Here is an 18,244-nt window from a genome sequence, read left to right as displayed (position 1 = left end):
TTACTACGAAAAGGATACAGTTCGATAATTGCAAGCGAATTACTTAATAAAAACCAAGACAAGATAACAGTACAAAATACTATCTCGGTATCATTCTCACGACAGTCGGTTCTACGTACTGGAATGACTCGGGTTTACCCGACCAAGGGCTGTTGTTTCGGCGATCTAACTCCGTTTAGGTCAGCGAAGTATCTCAGAAGTTATTCCTCCATGCTACGTATTCTTCTGCTCATCGAGTCAAACCCAGGGCCAGAAACCTACACTTGCTGTGTATGCCAGAGACGACTACACCACAACTCCACCTCTGTCAAGTGCAATGCTTGCGACAAGTGGAGTCACCTCAGAGTTTGCTCAGAACTACGGACCCATCGGCAGTGGACCACATCATATGTGGCCCCTGCTATTCAAACTGAGCATCCTTCACGGCTAACCCAAGTCCACCGGAGCAGCTCAACACAAAACCCACAGCACCACAAAATAACAACACACGTTCCCACGACAGCCGGTTCTACGTACCGGAATGACTCGGGTTTAACCCGACCAAGGGCTGTTGTTTCGCCGTTCTAACCCCGTTTAGGTCGGCGAAGTATCTCAGAAGTTGTTCGTTCATAGGGCTATATTCGCTACGTATTCTTCTGCTCAGGGCTGGCATCGAGTCAAACCCAGGGCCAGAAACCTACACCTGCTGTGTATGATAGAGACGACCACACCACAACTCCACCTCAGTCAAGTGCAATGCTTGCGAAGGGTGGAGGCACCAGAGAGTCTGCTCAGGATTACGGACACATCGGCAGTGGACCACGTCGTATGTGGCCCCCTGCTGCTCAAACAGAGCAGCCTCCACGGCTAACCCCAGTCCACCTGAGCAGCCCCACACAAACACCACAGCACAACAACATAACAACACAATAGACCACATCATACCCACGACAGACCACAGAACACACACAACCGCACCACTACCCACACGCCGCCGCCAACAACTCCTGGTTCCTGCTACAATCTGCACGGTATATCAGACCAGGATATTCCGTAATGTGACATCAGTCAAGTGCAACACATGCCTTGGCTGGTGCCACTTTATGGCATGTTCAGGTCTGCGTACCACCCGAGATTGGACGAGGAACTCGGTCGCAGATCTCAACTGCGACGCCACCCACACCACCGCAGGGCGGCAACCACCTCAGCAGCGCACACAGCCAATGGCGTCACGGCCACACACATCTCTCACACCCCGCATCACCACACGTCTCCCGAAGCACATGATGCTCCTTCAATTTAACTGTAACGGGCTTCAGAGCAAGATCGAGGAGATAACCGTCTTCATAGGAAGGCATGCTATATTGATAGCTGCGGTCCAAGAGACGAAGTTGCACTGCAATTCAACATTGTTGAATTGTTCCGGGTACAACGTGCACCGTCGAGATCGCGAGCGAGATAATGGTGGGGGCTCAGCGTTCATCACGCACCACACCGTCCAGTATCGTCTTATCGAAGCAGACATCGACCGCACGGATACCACCCTAGAATGTCAGGGCATTGCTATCTGGTCAGGCGATGTTGAGCTCGAAATATTTAACGTGTACGTACCCCGTGTCACCTGCTGCCCGGCAGGATATCCCTCTGATATAGGTACACTCCTCAGAGGTGAAAACCGTATGGTAGTAGGTGAATTTAATGCGCACCACGATCATTGGCACTCAAGCCTGTCAAACGATCGTAGGGGAACTGACTTGGTTGAGCAGATAGACGATTCGACATTCTGCACAATGAACGACGACGCACTACCAGGATTATGGGCAGCTGCTGCAGCTCGCCAGACATAACAATAGTCCGCGCTGGTCTGATAAGCAGCATATCATGGCGACCTATGCTGCCTTTGGCTTCAGACCATCTGCCCATAGTCATCTCGATCGATAAGCCAACCGACTTTGCTTTCGCGGAACACTGGACCTATATCAACTTTTCTAAAGCTGAATGCAAAGGCTTCGCGGAATTTACTGAAAAGACCTTCGGTGCGTTCCCCACACCAACCGACGTCCACCTTGGTGAACGTAAGTTCCGCAGGGCTATCACCGCTGCTGCAGCTCGCTTCGTACATAAGCGGAAGAAGTGGGAAGAGCATCTGAAGACCTGTAACTTCACCTCTGGTGTGAGTAAGCTTTGGTCAACCGCAAGGTCACTGTCCAAACCGACGGAGCATGACAGCAGAGTCGAAATTTTTTTCCGCGACCATGTTTCGTCCGACCCGGAGCGATGCGCGAGCTATTTTAGCCGGCAGTTCATCCTGCATCCTTCGGTGGGCAAAGCTAAGCGTCGAGTGATAAACTGCTAACAACTTGTGCCCCCCTTGCTTTCACTTGCGGTGAAGTTCAGGTGCCCATCGGAAAGGCGAAAGCCATAGGTCCCGACGGAATATGCATGCTGATGCTGAAAAATTTGGGTCCTGCGGGAGTAGCGTACCTAACGGAGGTTCTCGATTTGTCAATGGCCACTCTCATCATCCCAGACATCTGGAAGGTGTGGAGAGTGGTCCTACTGCTCTATCCGGGGAAACAAAGTTTTGCATTTCAAAGCTCCCTCAACCACCAGACCGTGTGACAGGGCCCATAATACTGCATGCTACACCGTCAATAAATATCGCGATACTTAAATCACGTGAATAAATACTGACCGTGTGACAGGGCCGAAAGCAGTGTTTGCATTGTTCATGATACAACCCTGCAAGAACAGTGACTATCATTTGACAAATCATTTGAGTGGCAAGACTGATAGAGATTTCTGTCACTGGCTACCTACAAGTTTCTATCAAATTCTAACGGGCAGTGTGAAAAATCTGATGTAAACATTTGTGTACCTGTGATCTTCCGTCTTCCTCCAAATTATGGTCTCTTTTTAGCCAACGCAAACTTTGCAAATGTGTTAGTAAGATAAATGAGAATGTGTTAGTTTCCATCACACAATTCTTGTAGGGAATAATACAAGGTGTTATCGGTTGGCAACTTGTCGTTCTAATTCCGCCATTTTGACTGCCTTAGGTCAAACAGAGTTACTTCTTTAACAATTATTTGCCTAATAATATAGTTGATTTTTTTTCTCAGTATACAAATTTTGTTTTCTCAGAAAGGTATTATATCTAATTTTATTTCATTTTATTGCGAATATACTATAAAAAGCAAATTCTGTTTAGAAGAAAAAATGAAATTTTATATTTCTCTCCCAAACGGGGATTCATTTCTTCCCGTTTTTCTTCTTATTCTACTGAGCTAAGGCAATGTCAAATCTAGCTGTCAAAACTGATACCACCTTGTATTATTGCATCATGTGCATTGTTCAACTTTGCCTTCAACTCAGCGCAGGGTTGCACGAAAAAAAGTTGAAAGGATAAATGTTGCGACCAACTTTGTTGAAAGCGATTAGTTGAAAGGCCATTAAACCAAAAGTTGAATGCAAAGTTAAACAATGCAAACTCCGTTTTATGGCGAATATTTTGATATTTTAAGCTATTCAATTTCTTCTCGTGCAACCCTGCACTGAGTTGAAGGCAAAGTTGAACAATGCAAACACACTTTAACCGGTTCCGGTAGCCCATTTTTGATCCCAAACGTAGTTTCGGTGCCAGTGTGAATTTAAAAACAAAAAATACAGTCGCATCTCGATAACCCCTAACGCTCAACCAAAGCCTTAAATGAGGGTTGGAACACAATGAATCTACTAATTCAATACATTCTGATTGATATACGGTGAGAATTAAATACAAAAAGTATGGAAAAACCTAATGAAATTCATTCAAGTTATATGTTGTGTTTTCACTTGCACTATGTACCCAAATCGACTTTCCAATTTTTCTGCTTTGCTGAGTTAACGCTCCTTGACCGAGTTTCCTCTATGAAGAACTGGTCACCGATCTTCCAGATTAATCAAACTTTCTGTCAACTGTTTCCACATCAGTTGAATCAGTTCCGGATCCCCAAACACCTTACCACTACTTAATTATTATTTAAAGATACACGCTTCTATATTAATATCTGCATATTTATTTGTTTCTTCTCTGCGTCGTCTACGTCGTCACAAAAACACATAAAATTAGAAATTTCAAAAATGATAAGTTTTGTGTATTATTTAATTTAACAAACCATAATCATGTATGTAGTTATTTAAGCGGTTAAGTTTACGTACTCGTATATTGGTGAGGTTATTATACATTTCATACAACTACATAGCATGTATACATTATTACTATTACTATTTTAAATTTAATTTACATAATTTCATTTATTAATGCCTGTAATATGTATGTATAACATTTAGACAGAAGCAAGTAGCCAATTTTGTGATTCGGTTTTGTAGTTATTTATGTTTTTATTTATATATTTAGTTATTTTTTTTTTTTGATTTGTTATATTCAGTCTCACATGCACACATTAAGTTTTATAATGTTTTTTAATTATCTCATTTTCATTCCGACATGTGTTTGTATATATGTATGTAGACAGTGATCTATTTTTTCACTTAATGCAATATAATAGTATTATATATTTATATTAATGTGCATTTTTATTATTTTCATTTTGCTCAATGCATTAACTAGTTTAAATTTTCGGTTTACATTTTGTTAGTTATAAAATTGCTACTGCGGTTCACATTCATACACAATAAAACTATAGTTTAAAAAACTAAAACCTCCCTATAATTGCCATTCATACTGTCATCAGGTATGTAACTTGAGAATAGCAATCGCTGCATCCTTTAGGCGCATCAATATTACATAGTTACATTCCGAGCTAATAAAAGGAAGGTAATAAAAAAAAGGCTGTATATATATATGCCTATTCTGGTTCTTATTTATAAAAATAGAAACTATGAAGGATTGAACAGTTTAAATTTTTCATTAAGTATTGCTATTATTTAACTTCGCCGCTTAGTGACGCATATACATATGTACGTAATTATAGTTTATAACTTATAAAAATATAAAAAACCAACATTTTTACAAAAAATTAAATTTTATAGAATTTGATGTATACATATATCTTGCAAAGTATATCGACTAATACAATCTTTTAATGCTGTTGATGTAAAATTTGTAAGAAACCACTTCGAACAATATTGAACACCAATATAAATATGCTACAAAACGGTGACAATTTTAACGTCAATTTTATAGAAAGAAGTGCAACAAGCAGTTGGCTGCCGCTAATTTGATGCGAGCCATAGAGTATGTCTAAAACGTACTAAAGCCAGAAACAAGCTGCAAATAGTTCTGATAAAAATTAAATTTTTTTTACAGGTTTTTAAAATTTTCAGTTTAACAGTTCGGAAATGCAAGAATTTTAGAGAAATCATACATTTTCCTCATACATACACAATATATACAAACCTTCTGAAAAATATAAGTTTTTCTTGATTATTTTTTGTAAATTTTTTTGTTTTTATTGACTATAAAGTACGAACTGTTGCTTTTTATTCATGATTCTCGGTTACAGCAGCAACATTCGTTTATAATGATTTTATAAAAACAATATTTGTTTGTTTATGTATGTACATGTTTCCATTATAAGCATGAACTTACGAAAATGAATTGCTGTACGGATATGCACCTAAATATATACATCGATATATTTTATATTAGAGCATTCATTATACATATTTATGTATTTAAGCAATTTTATACAAGTAACTTTTAACTCCAACTGAATATAATTTTCATTACGTATGGAGAAGAAAACGGCATAAATTAAAATGAAGAAAAAGTATTCACTTTTTCGTATAAAATTTTCCTCACATGAAAATCATGCAACTGTAAACTTTTTACAAATGTCTCAATTTTATATTTATTTTATAGTACATTAATTTATCAATTCAATTATGCTTGCAAACAAAATTACATTCCAGCCATCTATCAGTTCTTTCAAATAGGTCTTGTTGTTGTTGTTGTTGTTTTAAGAGTAATTTTCTTGACCTAAAGCTTTATAAAATCAATTTGTTATTACAGTTGTTTGCGAGCATAAGTGCTTACTGTATACAAATTTCCTTTTTTCAAAGAATTTTTGCTTCAAAGTCAGTTTGCGCTTAAATGTACGGAAAAGAAACGCACCCAAAACTATTAAACGAATTATGCATTTAGTCATGTGTACTTAATTGTAATGAAAGTGATTTACTTTCCATTTATATTTTTTTCTATTTTTCTTTTTTGTAATTGGTTTACAAAGTTTTAAGGTTTCCTTATCTATATTTTTTTATTCTTCTCGATTCTCTAAAACTAACTATAATTTAGTTTACGCTTTAACTCGATGCCATTAATAATATGATGATAACATATTAATAGTAAGTTATAGTAATTATAAAAAAAAACTTAAATGTTGTGATACAATTAAAAATACTAAATATAAAGTTTGTAAGTGTAATTGCTAAGCTTTCACCACTTTTTCACTCTACAACCACGCAACAACAATAAATACTGCCCAAACATTTAACCACCCATTTTACATATAAAATGAAACTCTTAAATGCAAGTTTGTTCGTTTTGTAGATGGTTATGTCGTCACAATCTCTTGCAATTGCCCAATGCAATGCCTTTTCTATTTCATATTGCAGTCATTGTTGTGTCACACTACTATATAAACAATTGTTGTGTGTTGTTTGATGTTGTGCCGCCAGCATTATCACCATCGGCGTCAGTCAACCGCTGGGCCGTTGTGTCCATGACTGGTGTCTCCACCATCGGATAGATATATTCTCACAGCGGTCCTGCTTCACCTTGTTCGCGCTTTTGGCGACGCAACTTCTTGCTCCACAACTCGTGACAATCTTGCCAAGTAGGTAGCCGTGGTATAGCCATCCTGCGAAAGGAAAACGTTTATTATTATAACAGGGTATACTCATGCGTCATTGCAACAAGTGACAAGTGATATTTTAATTAAAATCCGTGCTTTTGCCAGATATTGTTCTCTTTTGCATTTCCTTCAAAATTTAAATTGTTTGTACACGTTTTCGGTACCTACAATTATAAACCTGCATTTTTCCTAAACTTACTCATCAGGATTTATATTCACGAGCCAAGGTGATTTAAGTGCTTCTTCAGCGGTAATACGACGATCCGGATCCAATTCCAGCATACGATCAAGCAAATCCAAAGCCGGCAGCGGCATGAATTCAAAATCCTCACGTAATCGTCGCCTATGCTGACGTTTTGGTTTGAATGTGTGGAAGAGTGGTAGTTTGATAACATTGGGCCAAACAGCCGGCACTGGCGTGCCACACACACGGGAAATCGTCTCCAGTTGTGGCATTTCTGCATTAGCTTGGAACAGTGGTCGTTTGACAAATAACTCTCCAAGTATACAACCACATGACCATACGTCGATAGCTGGCCCATAACGTTCTTCGCCGAGTAGAAGCTCGGGTGGACGATACCACAGTGTTATCACTTTATTAGTGTAAGGTCGTTCACGATCCTCGGCATTGTAGAGTCGTGCCAAACCGAAATCGGCCAGTTTTACTTGCCCTCTGCAAAATGAATGATTTATTTTTAAATTTAATAATAGTAATAGTTGTACGCTAGTGCCACTTACTTGTTGTTCATTAAAATATTTGAACATTTGATATCACGATGTAAAAAATTCTTTTTATGGCAGTAATTGAGGCCATCCATCAGTTGCTTCATAATACTCGCATTATTCTCTTCATTGAAATCGACCATGCCTGATTCTAGCAAGCCCATCAAATCATGATCCATATACTCGAAGACCAAATAAAATGAGCCTTTATCTTTGCGGAATTCTAAAGCATCTTGCTTGTCGGTGACTATTTCATGTAAGTTAACAATATTACGATGATTTAGCTGCCGTAATATTTTAATTTCCCGGACAGCTGTGATGGGAAACCCTTCCTTTTCATGCTCCAAACGTACTTTCTTTAGCGCAACTAATTCGTCTGTATGATTATCACGCGCTTTATATACCTGAAAATGAAATATGATAATATACGTTTAAAAACAATTTCCTTTTTTTTTGTATCTACCTGCCCATAGGTGCCTTCGCCTATTTGTGCTATCATTACAAAAACGTCTACACATCGTTCGCCCCAATCGCGCACTTGATTGCGTGAATCGCGACGATTTAATATGACAGGCCGCTTGCGTTTTGAGGATGTTGCATTAGCGCCGCTTTTGTTGCTACTAGACATTTTGCCATTACCCGGTGTGCCATCGATTGACGCGCTATCCCTGCCACCTTTCACGGCACTCGCGCTGGTATTCGCTGTATCGAAATCTTCCGGGCTATTTATAACATCATCTTCATCGCCACTTAGCTCTTCCCCGCCCGGCACCATTGGCGGCATTGGCAAGTTGAGCAAGCTTTTATTGGCATTGGAGTTTGTAGCAGGTGTTGTTGGTGTAGGTGTAGTGGCGGCGGAGATGCTGTTGCTACTTGCTTTCTTAGCTGGAGAAGCAGTTGAGCTGGCGTACTCTGAGGGCGGAGAAGGTGTTGTTGCAATGGCTAAGTCAGCCGCGCTGATGCCCGGTGGCATGGGTAACGCAGTAAGACTTTTCGGCTTTGTCTTGATTGACGGGGGTGGGACTACAGATTGACGATCTGTATCATCTATTGCGGTAACTTTGGTTTCAGTAATCTTTGCGGTTTCAATAGTCGTGGCGTCCGTGTCGATGGCCTTCTCTTCCATCATTTTCGGCATGGGAATGTTAGTTACTTCTACAAGCGGTTTGCTACCACTGCTCACGCCATTGGGTGCTGATGCAATATTAGGGGCTGGGATTGAGGCGGATGTGCCGGTCTTTGCAATGGTGCTGTCAGAGGTGGATGACGTAAGGTCTGAATGTGCGATGACCTTCGACGTGCCGCTATCTATAGACGAACTATTCTCGTTTATTATGAGCGCACTATTGCTGTTACTGTTCTCCTCTTGACGCTCCAACAGAGCCTATGAAATAATAGAAAAATAGAGTTAAAGTATGAGCCAATGGGATTCTCCACCGTTTCGGGCACTCACATCTATCGCCTTTTGACGCTTGTGCTTGTCTTTAACCAATTCAGCAAATAGACTGGTATCGCTAATCTTTTTACTATATTCAATACGCTTGAGCTTCAAATCACGTGAGGTGGGTGACGATGAAGGTGAACGGGATCGCGAACGCGAACGTGATCGACTGCGTGACCGGGTGTAAGACCGCTTACTGCCTTCGCGACGACGGTGACTACGCGATGAGGAACGGTAACGCCGGTGCGATGAGCGGGCGCTGATAGCCGATGCAGAAACTGGCGAAGGTGGTGAATCATAGTGTCGCGTTAAGGAGCGCGGTGACCGCGACCGCGAATAACGGTCTGTACCAGTTCCGCGTTTTGACGATCGTGAGCGATCTGGCGAAGTGGATGCCTCTTGAATATATTTGCTGCTGTTGTGGCGATAACTGCTGCTAGTAGCACCGGTGCTGCGGTATGCTGATGATGATGCTGCGGTATACGCGGGGGATTGTTTGCTGCGTACGGTCAACATACTTGGACTCCTAGGGAACAAAACATAAAAATGTTTAATTATATTTAGAACACACTAAATCATATCATCGCAGTTAAATAATTCAAAGGTATTACCTTGAATAACGTCTTCCATATTTGTCCCTACTACTGCTGCCAAAGCGTTCATAGTCATGTGCTTTACGTAAACTATGCGTATTGGAACTATAGTGACGTGTGTGGTGTGTTTCGTACGCAGGCGTGCGACTATCAAAAGCTTTTCTGCGTTTATGTGGAGGTGTGGCTTGCTGATGATGATGATAGCGATCTAAAACATTGGCGAAAATAAGTTTGAAATTTTTGCAGCGTAAAAAAAGAAATGTCAACTTATAATCACCTGGTGATACAGCCTTATATTTATGTACATCCATTCCACTGCCTCCGCGCGCACTATAATGATGACTGGACACACCACTTGCGCCAGCATTGCGACGATGATGATGATGTGCTGAGAGATGTTCTTCTTTTGGAGGACTGAGAGCATAACGTGAGCCACGAGTGGTTTGTCCTCGTTCAGCACTGCCGCTGACATACAGCGGAGGAGTATGCGGCGATGTTGCAGCGGGAAAACGTGTTTTAGCGCTATTACGCGGAGGCGTGCGGTGACGCTGATTACTGACTGTGACTTGTAGACCAGATGCTGCTGCTGCAGCAGTGGCACCAGAACCTTTTGCTACCGCTGCTGTTGAAATACCTACAGCGGTCTTTTCAGCGTAATAACTATTACTGCTTCCGGGACGTATTGGCGGCGTATCTATCGACATGGGACTGACTTCTTTGATGGGCGTGTACGATGAACCGACACCACTGCCACCGGTATTACGATCTGGACTTTTGATTGCACTGTTGCCGACAATCTTTTCATGTGCACGATGTATTTTTGGAGAAGGAGTATAGTGGCGTACACTCTCAGCTGCTATAACAGCATCCAAATCATTGTCGGAAATAGACTCGATGCTGGAATAAGATCGCGCCCGCTTCTTTCGTCGTTTTTTCGATTTCTTGCTTCTTTTGTGTTTTTTGTCTTTTTTGGCTTTTTTACGCTTTTGTCTCTTTAATTCGGCTTCAAATTCATCTGTGTCCATGGAGTCACTACTAGCCAATGCCGCTTCCCAGTCAGATACCTCTTCATCCAGTATTTTGCTGCTGCCGCTGTTCACACTATTCTTTTTTTGTTTCTTTGTTGACGGATTACCTTCATCCACCAGATGACGAGAAGACAATGCTGCTTTCGAGTCATTGGAGGCTGAAGCCAAAACCTTGTCACCTTTGGCATTGACAGAGCTGCTTGTTGTCGTAGCGCCACTGGTAGTTTTTGATCCGCGCACTGGTGAACCAAGAATTATGCGACGTACCCGATTTGGTGATAGATTGGAGAGATTATCAAGACTCTCATTGCGTTTTCGCCTGTGAAGAAAATGATACATTTTTAGTTTAAAGGGACTTTACTGGCCACCAGTACAAATTTATAAATTTCCGTTTCTGCACCAACTTGTGCCTCAATTTATAGGAATTCTTTATTTTAATATCCCCTTTACTTACCTAAAGGTATCATCGTCACTGCTCATATTATGAAGTTGTTGATCGCCTTTTGGGGGATTCGGTGGCGGCAGATGCGTCGATCTCATATCCTTGCCTATATTAGAATTCGAAGCGTCAACTCTTTGCTTTCTTGTTATTTCATTAGACTCTGTATTGAGTTCCCCAGCTTCTGGATCTGAGAAATCTTCCGAACTTACGTCTGAGTATTCTACAATGGCATTCAAGGCATGTGTTTTTTTCGATGGTTGTTTAATTGTCAAACTTCCATCGCCCTCAGCGCCGTCATCGGCAGTGGTGGCGACGGATCGACTTCGTGGTGATGGGCTGCTGCTGCTACGGCTACGTCGCATATGACGCGTCAGAGAATTTTCACGCGAGCGTGAATGTTTACTTTTTTTCTTTTTAGACTTCTTGTGCTTTTTCAATAAACCATCATATTCACTGGTCATGAGAGCATGTGAAGTTCCGCCAATGGCGCTGCTGCGATCGCCTGCACTGACGTAGCGCGTGCTGCCACTGCTGCCGCAACCACCCCGATCTTTCTCCATAGCTCCTGGAGCCAAAAACGATTTACTCACGAACACGCACCTGTGCTACTACGATCCTTTGAATTAAACGAAGTAATTGAATTTAAGTACAATAATTTCTGTTTTTGGATTGTTGGCTGTAATATTTCACTTCTTTTTGGCAATAGCAAAGAGAAGACGCATGTAATTAAGCTTTGACCTTTTCTCTTTTTTCATTGATATATTACCAACTTTAAATCACATCTTAGCTTTTTTTGTCACATCGGTTCCATGCAAAACGAGGAGCTAGGATACAATTTGTAAATTATTTTCCTTATTTTTTACAGTTTGTGAAATTTTCTGCAAGTTTCGCCGTCAACGATGTCGCCCCGATGAACTACACGCAGCAACAACAACACGGTAATAGAAATAAAATTTATCATTTGTCACTTTTTTCCCTGTGTTTTTTGAGGTTAGCTGCCAAAAGAAATAGAGCAACACTGAGAAATGTCAAGAGCAAAAGCAATATTGCAACAAAAATCATGAATCCAATTAAAAACGTATATTAAACCTCAAAAAAAAAGCAATGGAAAACTAAATACAATTACCTAGATACATGCATAGGTATTTAACAATAAACTTATACATAAATTTTGCAAATTTAATTAAAACTATATATAAACTAATCATCATCTCAACCAAGCTTACCCGATAACATCCCTGATGTTTAATCTGAGTGACAGTAGAAATCGTCCAGGCATGATTTGGCACAGCAGCAAAAGTTTCACAAAATCGGAGAGTTTAACCAGTTTTTTTTCAATTTAAGAATTTTCAGATGAATTAAGATGAAATTCACGGTAAATATTGTCGAATAAATTTTTTTCGACCTGCGGTTTGACCATTTGACCCGCTTGTCCACTTATTGGATGTCGTCTTTCGCTGCACTTGGTTTATTTGTTATTACATTTTTTACAAACTACCTGGGGTTTCTTTATTATAAAACACTTGTCATTTCACACACTTTCACCGCAATTAAACAATTTGGTAACAGCTTTGGAAAACTAACCTGGCCAATGCACAGACAGCTCCAGTAAAAATAGGTTTGCCAGTATGTGCAATACGTGGTGTTATCGCATGTATGTTTGTATGTGGCGAAGGCGTGCGAAGGGCGCCTTGCGCTCCACTGGTATAGTATTCCCGTTCGATTTTATTTGCTTCCAATAATTTTCCCAAAGGAAAAATTTGACGACCTTGTGTGCAAAAATAGTTCCTTATTTCAGTTTAATTTAAATCTAATTTTTGGGGCTTAATAGCTTCATATTCAAAGTTACAAACGATCATATTCGCATACTAATTCTATAAAAATGGCAATAAAATTATGGAAGCAGAATAAAGTAGAAATTTTTTTCTCAGCAGCGCTGCAGAGCGATTGCGATTACGACAGCGAAATCTTTTTTATGTGCTTCCAATTTTTTCCAAAAATTTATCGTCACTTTTTGCCCTGCAGTTTTTTGAAGAAGCAGAGCAACACTGACAAGTGTCAAATAGAGAAAACCATGTTCCACTAACCCAACGTCTCCACACCAAATTTTTGACTGCTCGCAATTGTATTCATTATGTGTTAAGATGTATCTATTTTCCCGCAGATTAGGATATTCGTTTGTTACTAAAATGCTCTACCGGAATCGCTTACTACGACGTTACACGATCAATAGCTTGAAAGCAAGTTGCAATACCTTATTACTAACAACTTTTCACTTTTACGACTTGAGCGTCGTCTTCAATTTTTCCTTTCGACTCATGAGGTAACTTGAAAATGAAGTCAATCAGCTGATCACTGTTAGTCTGTTCCCGTAGTTGGGGATTTAGTCAAAAATAGCCGGGAAGATATTTCTGCAGGTATTTATATGTGTACGGGAACGAGCCGACAATTTTAAGTTGTTTCCTTGACGACTGCATCTTGAAAGTAAAGTTGACTATTAATTGCTTGCACCTTACGTCACAGCTGTCAATTGAAATGAATTTTTACAAACAGTATGCATGATCAACTTGAAATCAAGGTCTTGATCGTGTAACCCCACCAAGACGCTGGGGTGCTACATGAACATGAATTTGTATAGTTGAGTGTACCAAAATGTATCTTTGCTGCTCTTTAATGCATCTCTTATTTAATATTTAGATAATGAAAGTTAAGCTGATTAATAAATAACTCATAAGTACATTCATTATTTGAAATTCTCGTGACATGCTGTCCTGTCATGCAAGTCCCAATCGAAGTTTGACATATTTGACAAAGATGTGTTTAGTGCGCACAAGCACTTTCTGACGTTGACATTCGAATTTAAAAGAAAGAAAAAAATGCCAAAGGACGCTGGCAGGTGTGGGATCGGTATTTATTTACAAATTGTCAGCGTGAAATAATCCTTGCGATTTTTAAAGCTTAGCAGAAATTAAAGACTTATTGATTGTGGATGAATAAAAGTATATCAATAATGTCTACACACATTGGACTAGGCGAAAGTATTGAGGTGTGCGTTGGAATTTGTGCAAAATTTAAGGTCTTATTCAAGTGACGCTAAATTTTTGATTACGAATTTTTCATTTAGGACTATGAAGTGCTCCATTTACTTGGCAAAGGTGGCTTCGCCAGTGTTTATAAGGCGTGTTCTACGCGTACAAACGAAATGGTGGCTATCAAAATGGTAAATATAAATAAATAAATGGTTTTGAACTTGCTAACACGGATAAGGGATTTTAGATTGACAAACAGCTTATACAGCGTGCTGGATTAGCCAATCGTGTGCGGCAGGAAGTGGAAATACACTCGCGTCTTAAACATCCCTCTGTTTTGGAGCTGTACACATTCTTTCAAGATGAAAATTATGTATATTTAGTATTGGAGTTGGCGCATAATGGTGAATTGAATCGTTACATGAAACAACAGATGGGGCGATCCATGACAGAAGAGGAAGCGGCCAGTATATTGCGACAGGTTGTCTCCGGTTTGCTATATTTGCATTCCCATCAGATAATGCACCGAGATATATCCCTATCGAATTTATTGCTCAGTAAGGATATGCATGTTAAAATCGCCGATTTTGGATTAGCAACTCAGTTAAAGAGGCCAGATGAGAAGCACATGACTATGTGTGGTAAGTAACAGAATATAGATCCCAAATAATTCAGACTAATATATTGCTTTATGTTTTACGTGTAATGCAGGCACACCCAATTATATATCACCAGAGGTGGTAACCCGAGCAACACATGGTCTGCCCGCGGATGTGTGGGGCCTCGGTTGTATGTTCTACACATTATTAGCGGGTCATCCACCCTTTGACACTGATGCTGTGCAGTCCACACTTACAAAAGTAGTAAAATCAGATTTTCAAATGCCCCAACATCTATCGTACGATGCACAGGATCTAATTGAACGTTTATTAAAGAAAAATCCGAGTGAGCGAATAACACTGGAACAAGTGCTGCAACACCCATTCATGGTACGTCGTGAACAACGGTATGGCACAGCTGCCGGTTCAGCTGCTGATAGTAACAAAATTCAAAATAACAACTGCATATCAACAAATCAACAGAAATATTACCAGCACCAGCAAAGTGCTGCGAGCTGTGACAGCGGTATTATAACCTTTGCCAGCAGTAACTCCAGTTCATCTCGTACAGCTGCACTTCAACGTTCACGTTCGATGGAAAAGTATCCCACACGTGGCGTTCTGGAACGCATACATGAACATCATCCCCAACATCAATATCAAGCAGATTTTACGCCACTCAAAGCAGCACATTCTTCCAATTCCTTGGGTAGTGGTTGCATGGAACCACATGAACCACGTCCAGTTCATACATCAACACCTCAAAGTGATAGCATGGAACTTGATTGGCAGTCTAATAGCTCGTCTAAATACAAGAATTTGCCGTCAACTCCGAACTATTCTATAACTAATCATTTTCCTCTCCCCAAGCCAGTAGTTGAGAACAATGAAACTAATTTTACGACTGGTGGCACTGACTATCTTCCGCAAAATGCAAAACATCCGGGGGGACGGGAAAAATTGGTACATTATTCTAATGTCGGAGAAATTCCAGAGCAAAAAAACACAGAAGAGCGTTTGAGCGTGCCACCATTGAATACTGACCGTCTTTTACCGACACGGTACAAAACTAAAAATGCAATTATGAGTATTCTATCGGGGGGTGAAGTGGCCATAGAATTCATAAAGTATAAAAGTCGTTTACGTGAAGAGCGCATAACCGATGTATGTTGGATTTCACAAAATGGCTTGCGTATTACAATTTACCAGCCAGATCCGGGAAGGTAAGGATGTAAACAGGTTACATATATTTATTTAATTCGAATACTTTTTTTGTAGAGGCCTTCCAATAAGTGAAGAACCGCCAGCTATGTTAACAGGCGATTCGTCAACTGTTTACACATACAACAATTTACCCAGCAAACATTGGAAGAAGTACATCTATGCTTCGAGATTTGTTAATTTGGTTAAAGCAAAAACCCCGAAAGTAACATTTTTTAGCGCACAAGCAAAGTGCCATCTGATGGAGAGTATGGAAGATTTTGAGGTATTTTTCTATACTGGCGCCAAGGTGACAAAATCGCCGACACAGGGTTTACGCGTCTATGATAAACATGGGCGTTTGTTGCAAAATCACGAAGAATCAGTGGCATGCAATTTATTGCAGCACCAAGAAGAATGCCTGAAGCATTGTCAGGCGATTTGTAGTGCATTGCAGCTGGTACAGACAAGTGGAAATTGTTGTTTCCCAGCTGTGGTGGGTAGGCGACCCAGTGAATTGGACGTTATGCAAGGACAGTGTATCACAACTGCAATGCGGGACACCACGAATTTGATTTACCTAACGCCAAGGTCGCAACAGGTGGGTGCTGGAGAGGATTTGGTAAACACATTTAATAGCTAATGGCTTGGAGTGCCATTTACTTTGACAGTGGCTTACGTGGAAAGAATTTGTGTACAGTTTAAGTTTTTTTATTTTTGCTTGTTTAGGGCAGCATCAACTTCTCAATTGACACTATGTCTTTAGGATTACGCAGCGGCAGCAACTTTAGCAATGCATCATCGCAACAATCAATGGGTTTGCAACAGCAGCAGCAACAAGAGCAAATAATAGCAGCACAGCCCAATGTACCGATACGAAAAATAAATATACCCGGAATCGGTATCGCCACAGAGGTGAGTTCAACCATGACCACACAGTACTAAAATTTGAATTTTAACCTTTCTTTTTCCACTCACACAAGCTATCGCATGGTATTATACAAATACAATACCCAGATGGAGCTCATGTCTCCGTGATACCTGCTAATCAAGGTGGTGGCATCACTTTCACACAAACGAGTGGTTTGTCCACGCACTTTAGCACGCAAGACGATCTGCCATTTGTGGTAAGAGAGAAATTAGCACAGTTACCGCAAATAGAGCGGCAGCTGAAGCAGGCGCCCGTATTGAGCTCAAACGGGCGCTACGGGCAACCCAAGCAACAAAATTATACCCACGAAGGTATGCAAGTAGGTACGACCCCACGCACTCCGAATGCCTGCGCTAAATACAGCACCACCACCACCGCCGCCAGAGACACGCATCAGCATGTCATGAAATATTTTCGCTAGTGCGTTGAGTATGGTGGTGTGTGGGCGTGTTAGAACAGCGCGTGCGGAAGTTTCTTATTTTAAAATTAATTTATTTGTAACAAACTAAAATGATTTTATTTTTTTTTATAGAAATAGGTATTTTCTATTGATCATACTTGATTACAATTAATGTATCTATGTATATTTGGTAAACTTGAATTGAATTAAAGGTAAAATATACTGTTTATACTGCTTTTAAATTTTGTGAAATTGTCCTGTACACAATAAAATTTTCAAAGTGGTGGTATAACCAGATTTTGGTAATTTTATTTTTATTGGCGACAAGATATCGCACATTTAAGAATATTAGAGATGTATGTAATTCAAAATTCAATTTGTGTAGGTTTCATCATACAGTTAATAAGCGAGATAAGGAGGATATGTTTAAATTTTGAAATAATTCTGTATATGATATATATTTCTGCATACATAAGTATGTATGTATGTAACATACACCGTAGCATTGAGCATTAGCTGCATTTGTTTTCCCACAAATTCACTTAAAAGAATGATTAATGATAAAAAAGTTTACATATCAAATCCACTTGTTAGCTTTGAAATCGTTTTTCTCGAAAACGTATTTAGGCAGCGTGGGTCCTTTTTAACTTTCCCTTTTACATACATAGTATATACATAACTATAAAATAAAATACAGACACTTTATTTACTTAAATGTTGAAGTTTATTATATATTATTTGCCTTTTATATTACATAAAATGTGAGTGAATCTATGAACTAGAGTACAATAGTAGCTTAGTTTAGATATATATAAATTTTTATTTCTTACATAATTCGTACATAATTGTATTTGATTTTACTTTATTTTAAATAGATGTACATATCGCACCTTAAATAATAAAAAGAGTTAATTCGAAATTTTAATTATGTGGGAAAACGCAATCAAAGTTTGTTCATTTCATATAGCTGGTATACAAAAAACCATTTTTGGAGAGTTATCTGTTTAACTGAACATATTCTC

At 39.8% G+C, this 18,244-nt stretch overlaps 2 protein-coding genes across 2 annotated transcripts; one reads left to right on the top strand and one right to left on the bottom strand.

The window, feature by feature from the left end:
• Positions 1-5,407: 5,407 nt before the first annotated feature.
• On the bottom strand, positions 5,408-11,935 carry LOC118739145 (cyclin-dependent kinase 12-like). The gene is made up of 8 exons (XM_036470315.1): positions 11,076-11,935; positions 9,871-10,940; positions 9,612-9,801; positions 9,013-9,526; positions 8,023-8,943; positions 7,575-7,963; positions 7,036-7,509; positions 5,408-6,842 (listed from the first exon to the last, which is right to left on the bottom strand). Exons 1-8 carry the CDS (start codon positions 11,621-11,623, stop codon positions 6,740-6,742), a joined length of 4,209 nt encoding a protein of 1,402 aa, XP_036326208.1. The 5' UTR covers positions 11,624-11,935; the 3' UTR covers positions 5,408-6,739.
• Positions 11,936-13,934: 1,999 nt separating this feature from the next.
• LOC118739144 (serine/threonine-protein kinase PLK4-like) lies at positions 13,935-18,013 on the top strand. Its single transcript, XM_036470314.1, has 7 exons — positions 13,935-14,109; positions 14,188-14,283; positions 14,340-14,733; positions 14,804-15,914; positions 15,970-16,492; positions 16,621-16,806; positions 16,875-18,013. Exons 1-7 carry the CDS (start codon positions 14,053-14,055, stop codon positions 17,241-17,243), a joined length of 2,736 nt encoding a protein of 911 aa, XP_036326207.1. The 5' UTR covers positions 13,935-14,052; the 3' UTR covers positions 17,244-18,013.
• Positions 18,014-18,244: the final 231 nt, after the last annotated feature.

Source organism: Rhagoletis pomonella, unplaced genomic scaffold, assembly GCF_013731165.1.
Source record: "Rhagoletis pomonella isolate Grant_MI unplaced genomic scaffold, Rhpom_1.0 Rhpom_scaffold_00005, whole genome shotgun sequence".
In the NCBI taxonomy this organism is placed as follows: Eukaryota; Metazoa; Arthropoda; class Insecta; order Diptera; family Tephritidae; genus Rhagoletis; species Rhagoletis pomonella.
The sequence above is the reverse complement of the archived record's forward strand: the minus strand, read 5'-3'. Positions and strand labels throughout refer to the sequence as shown.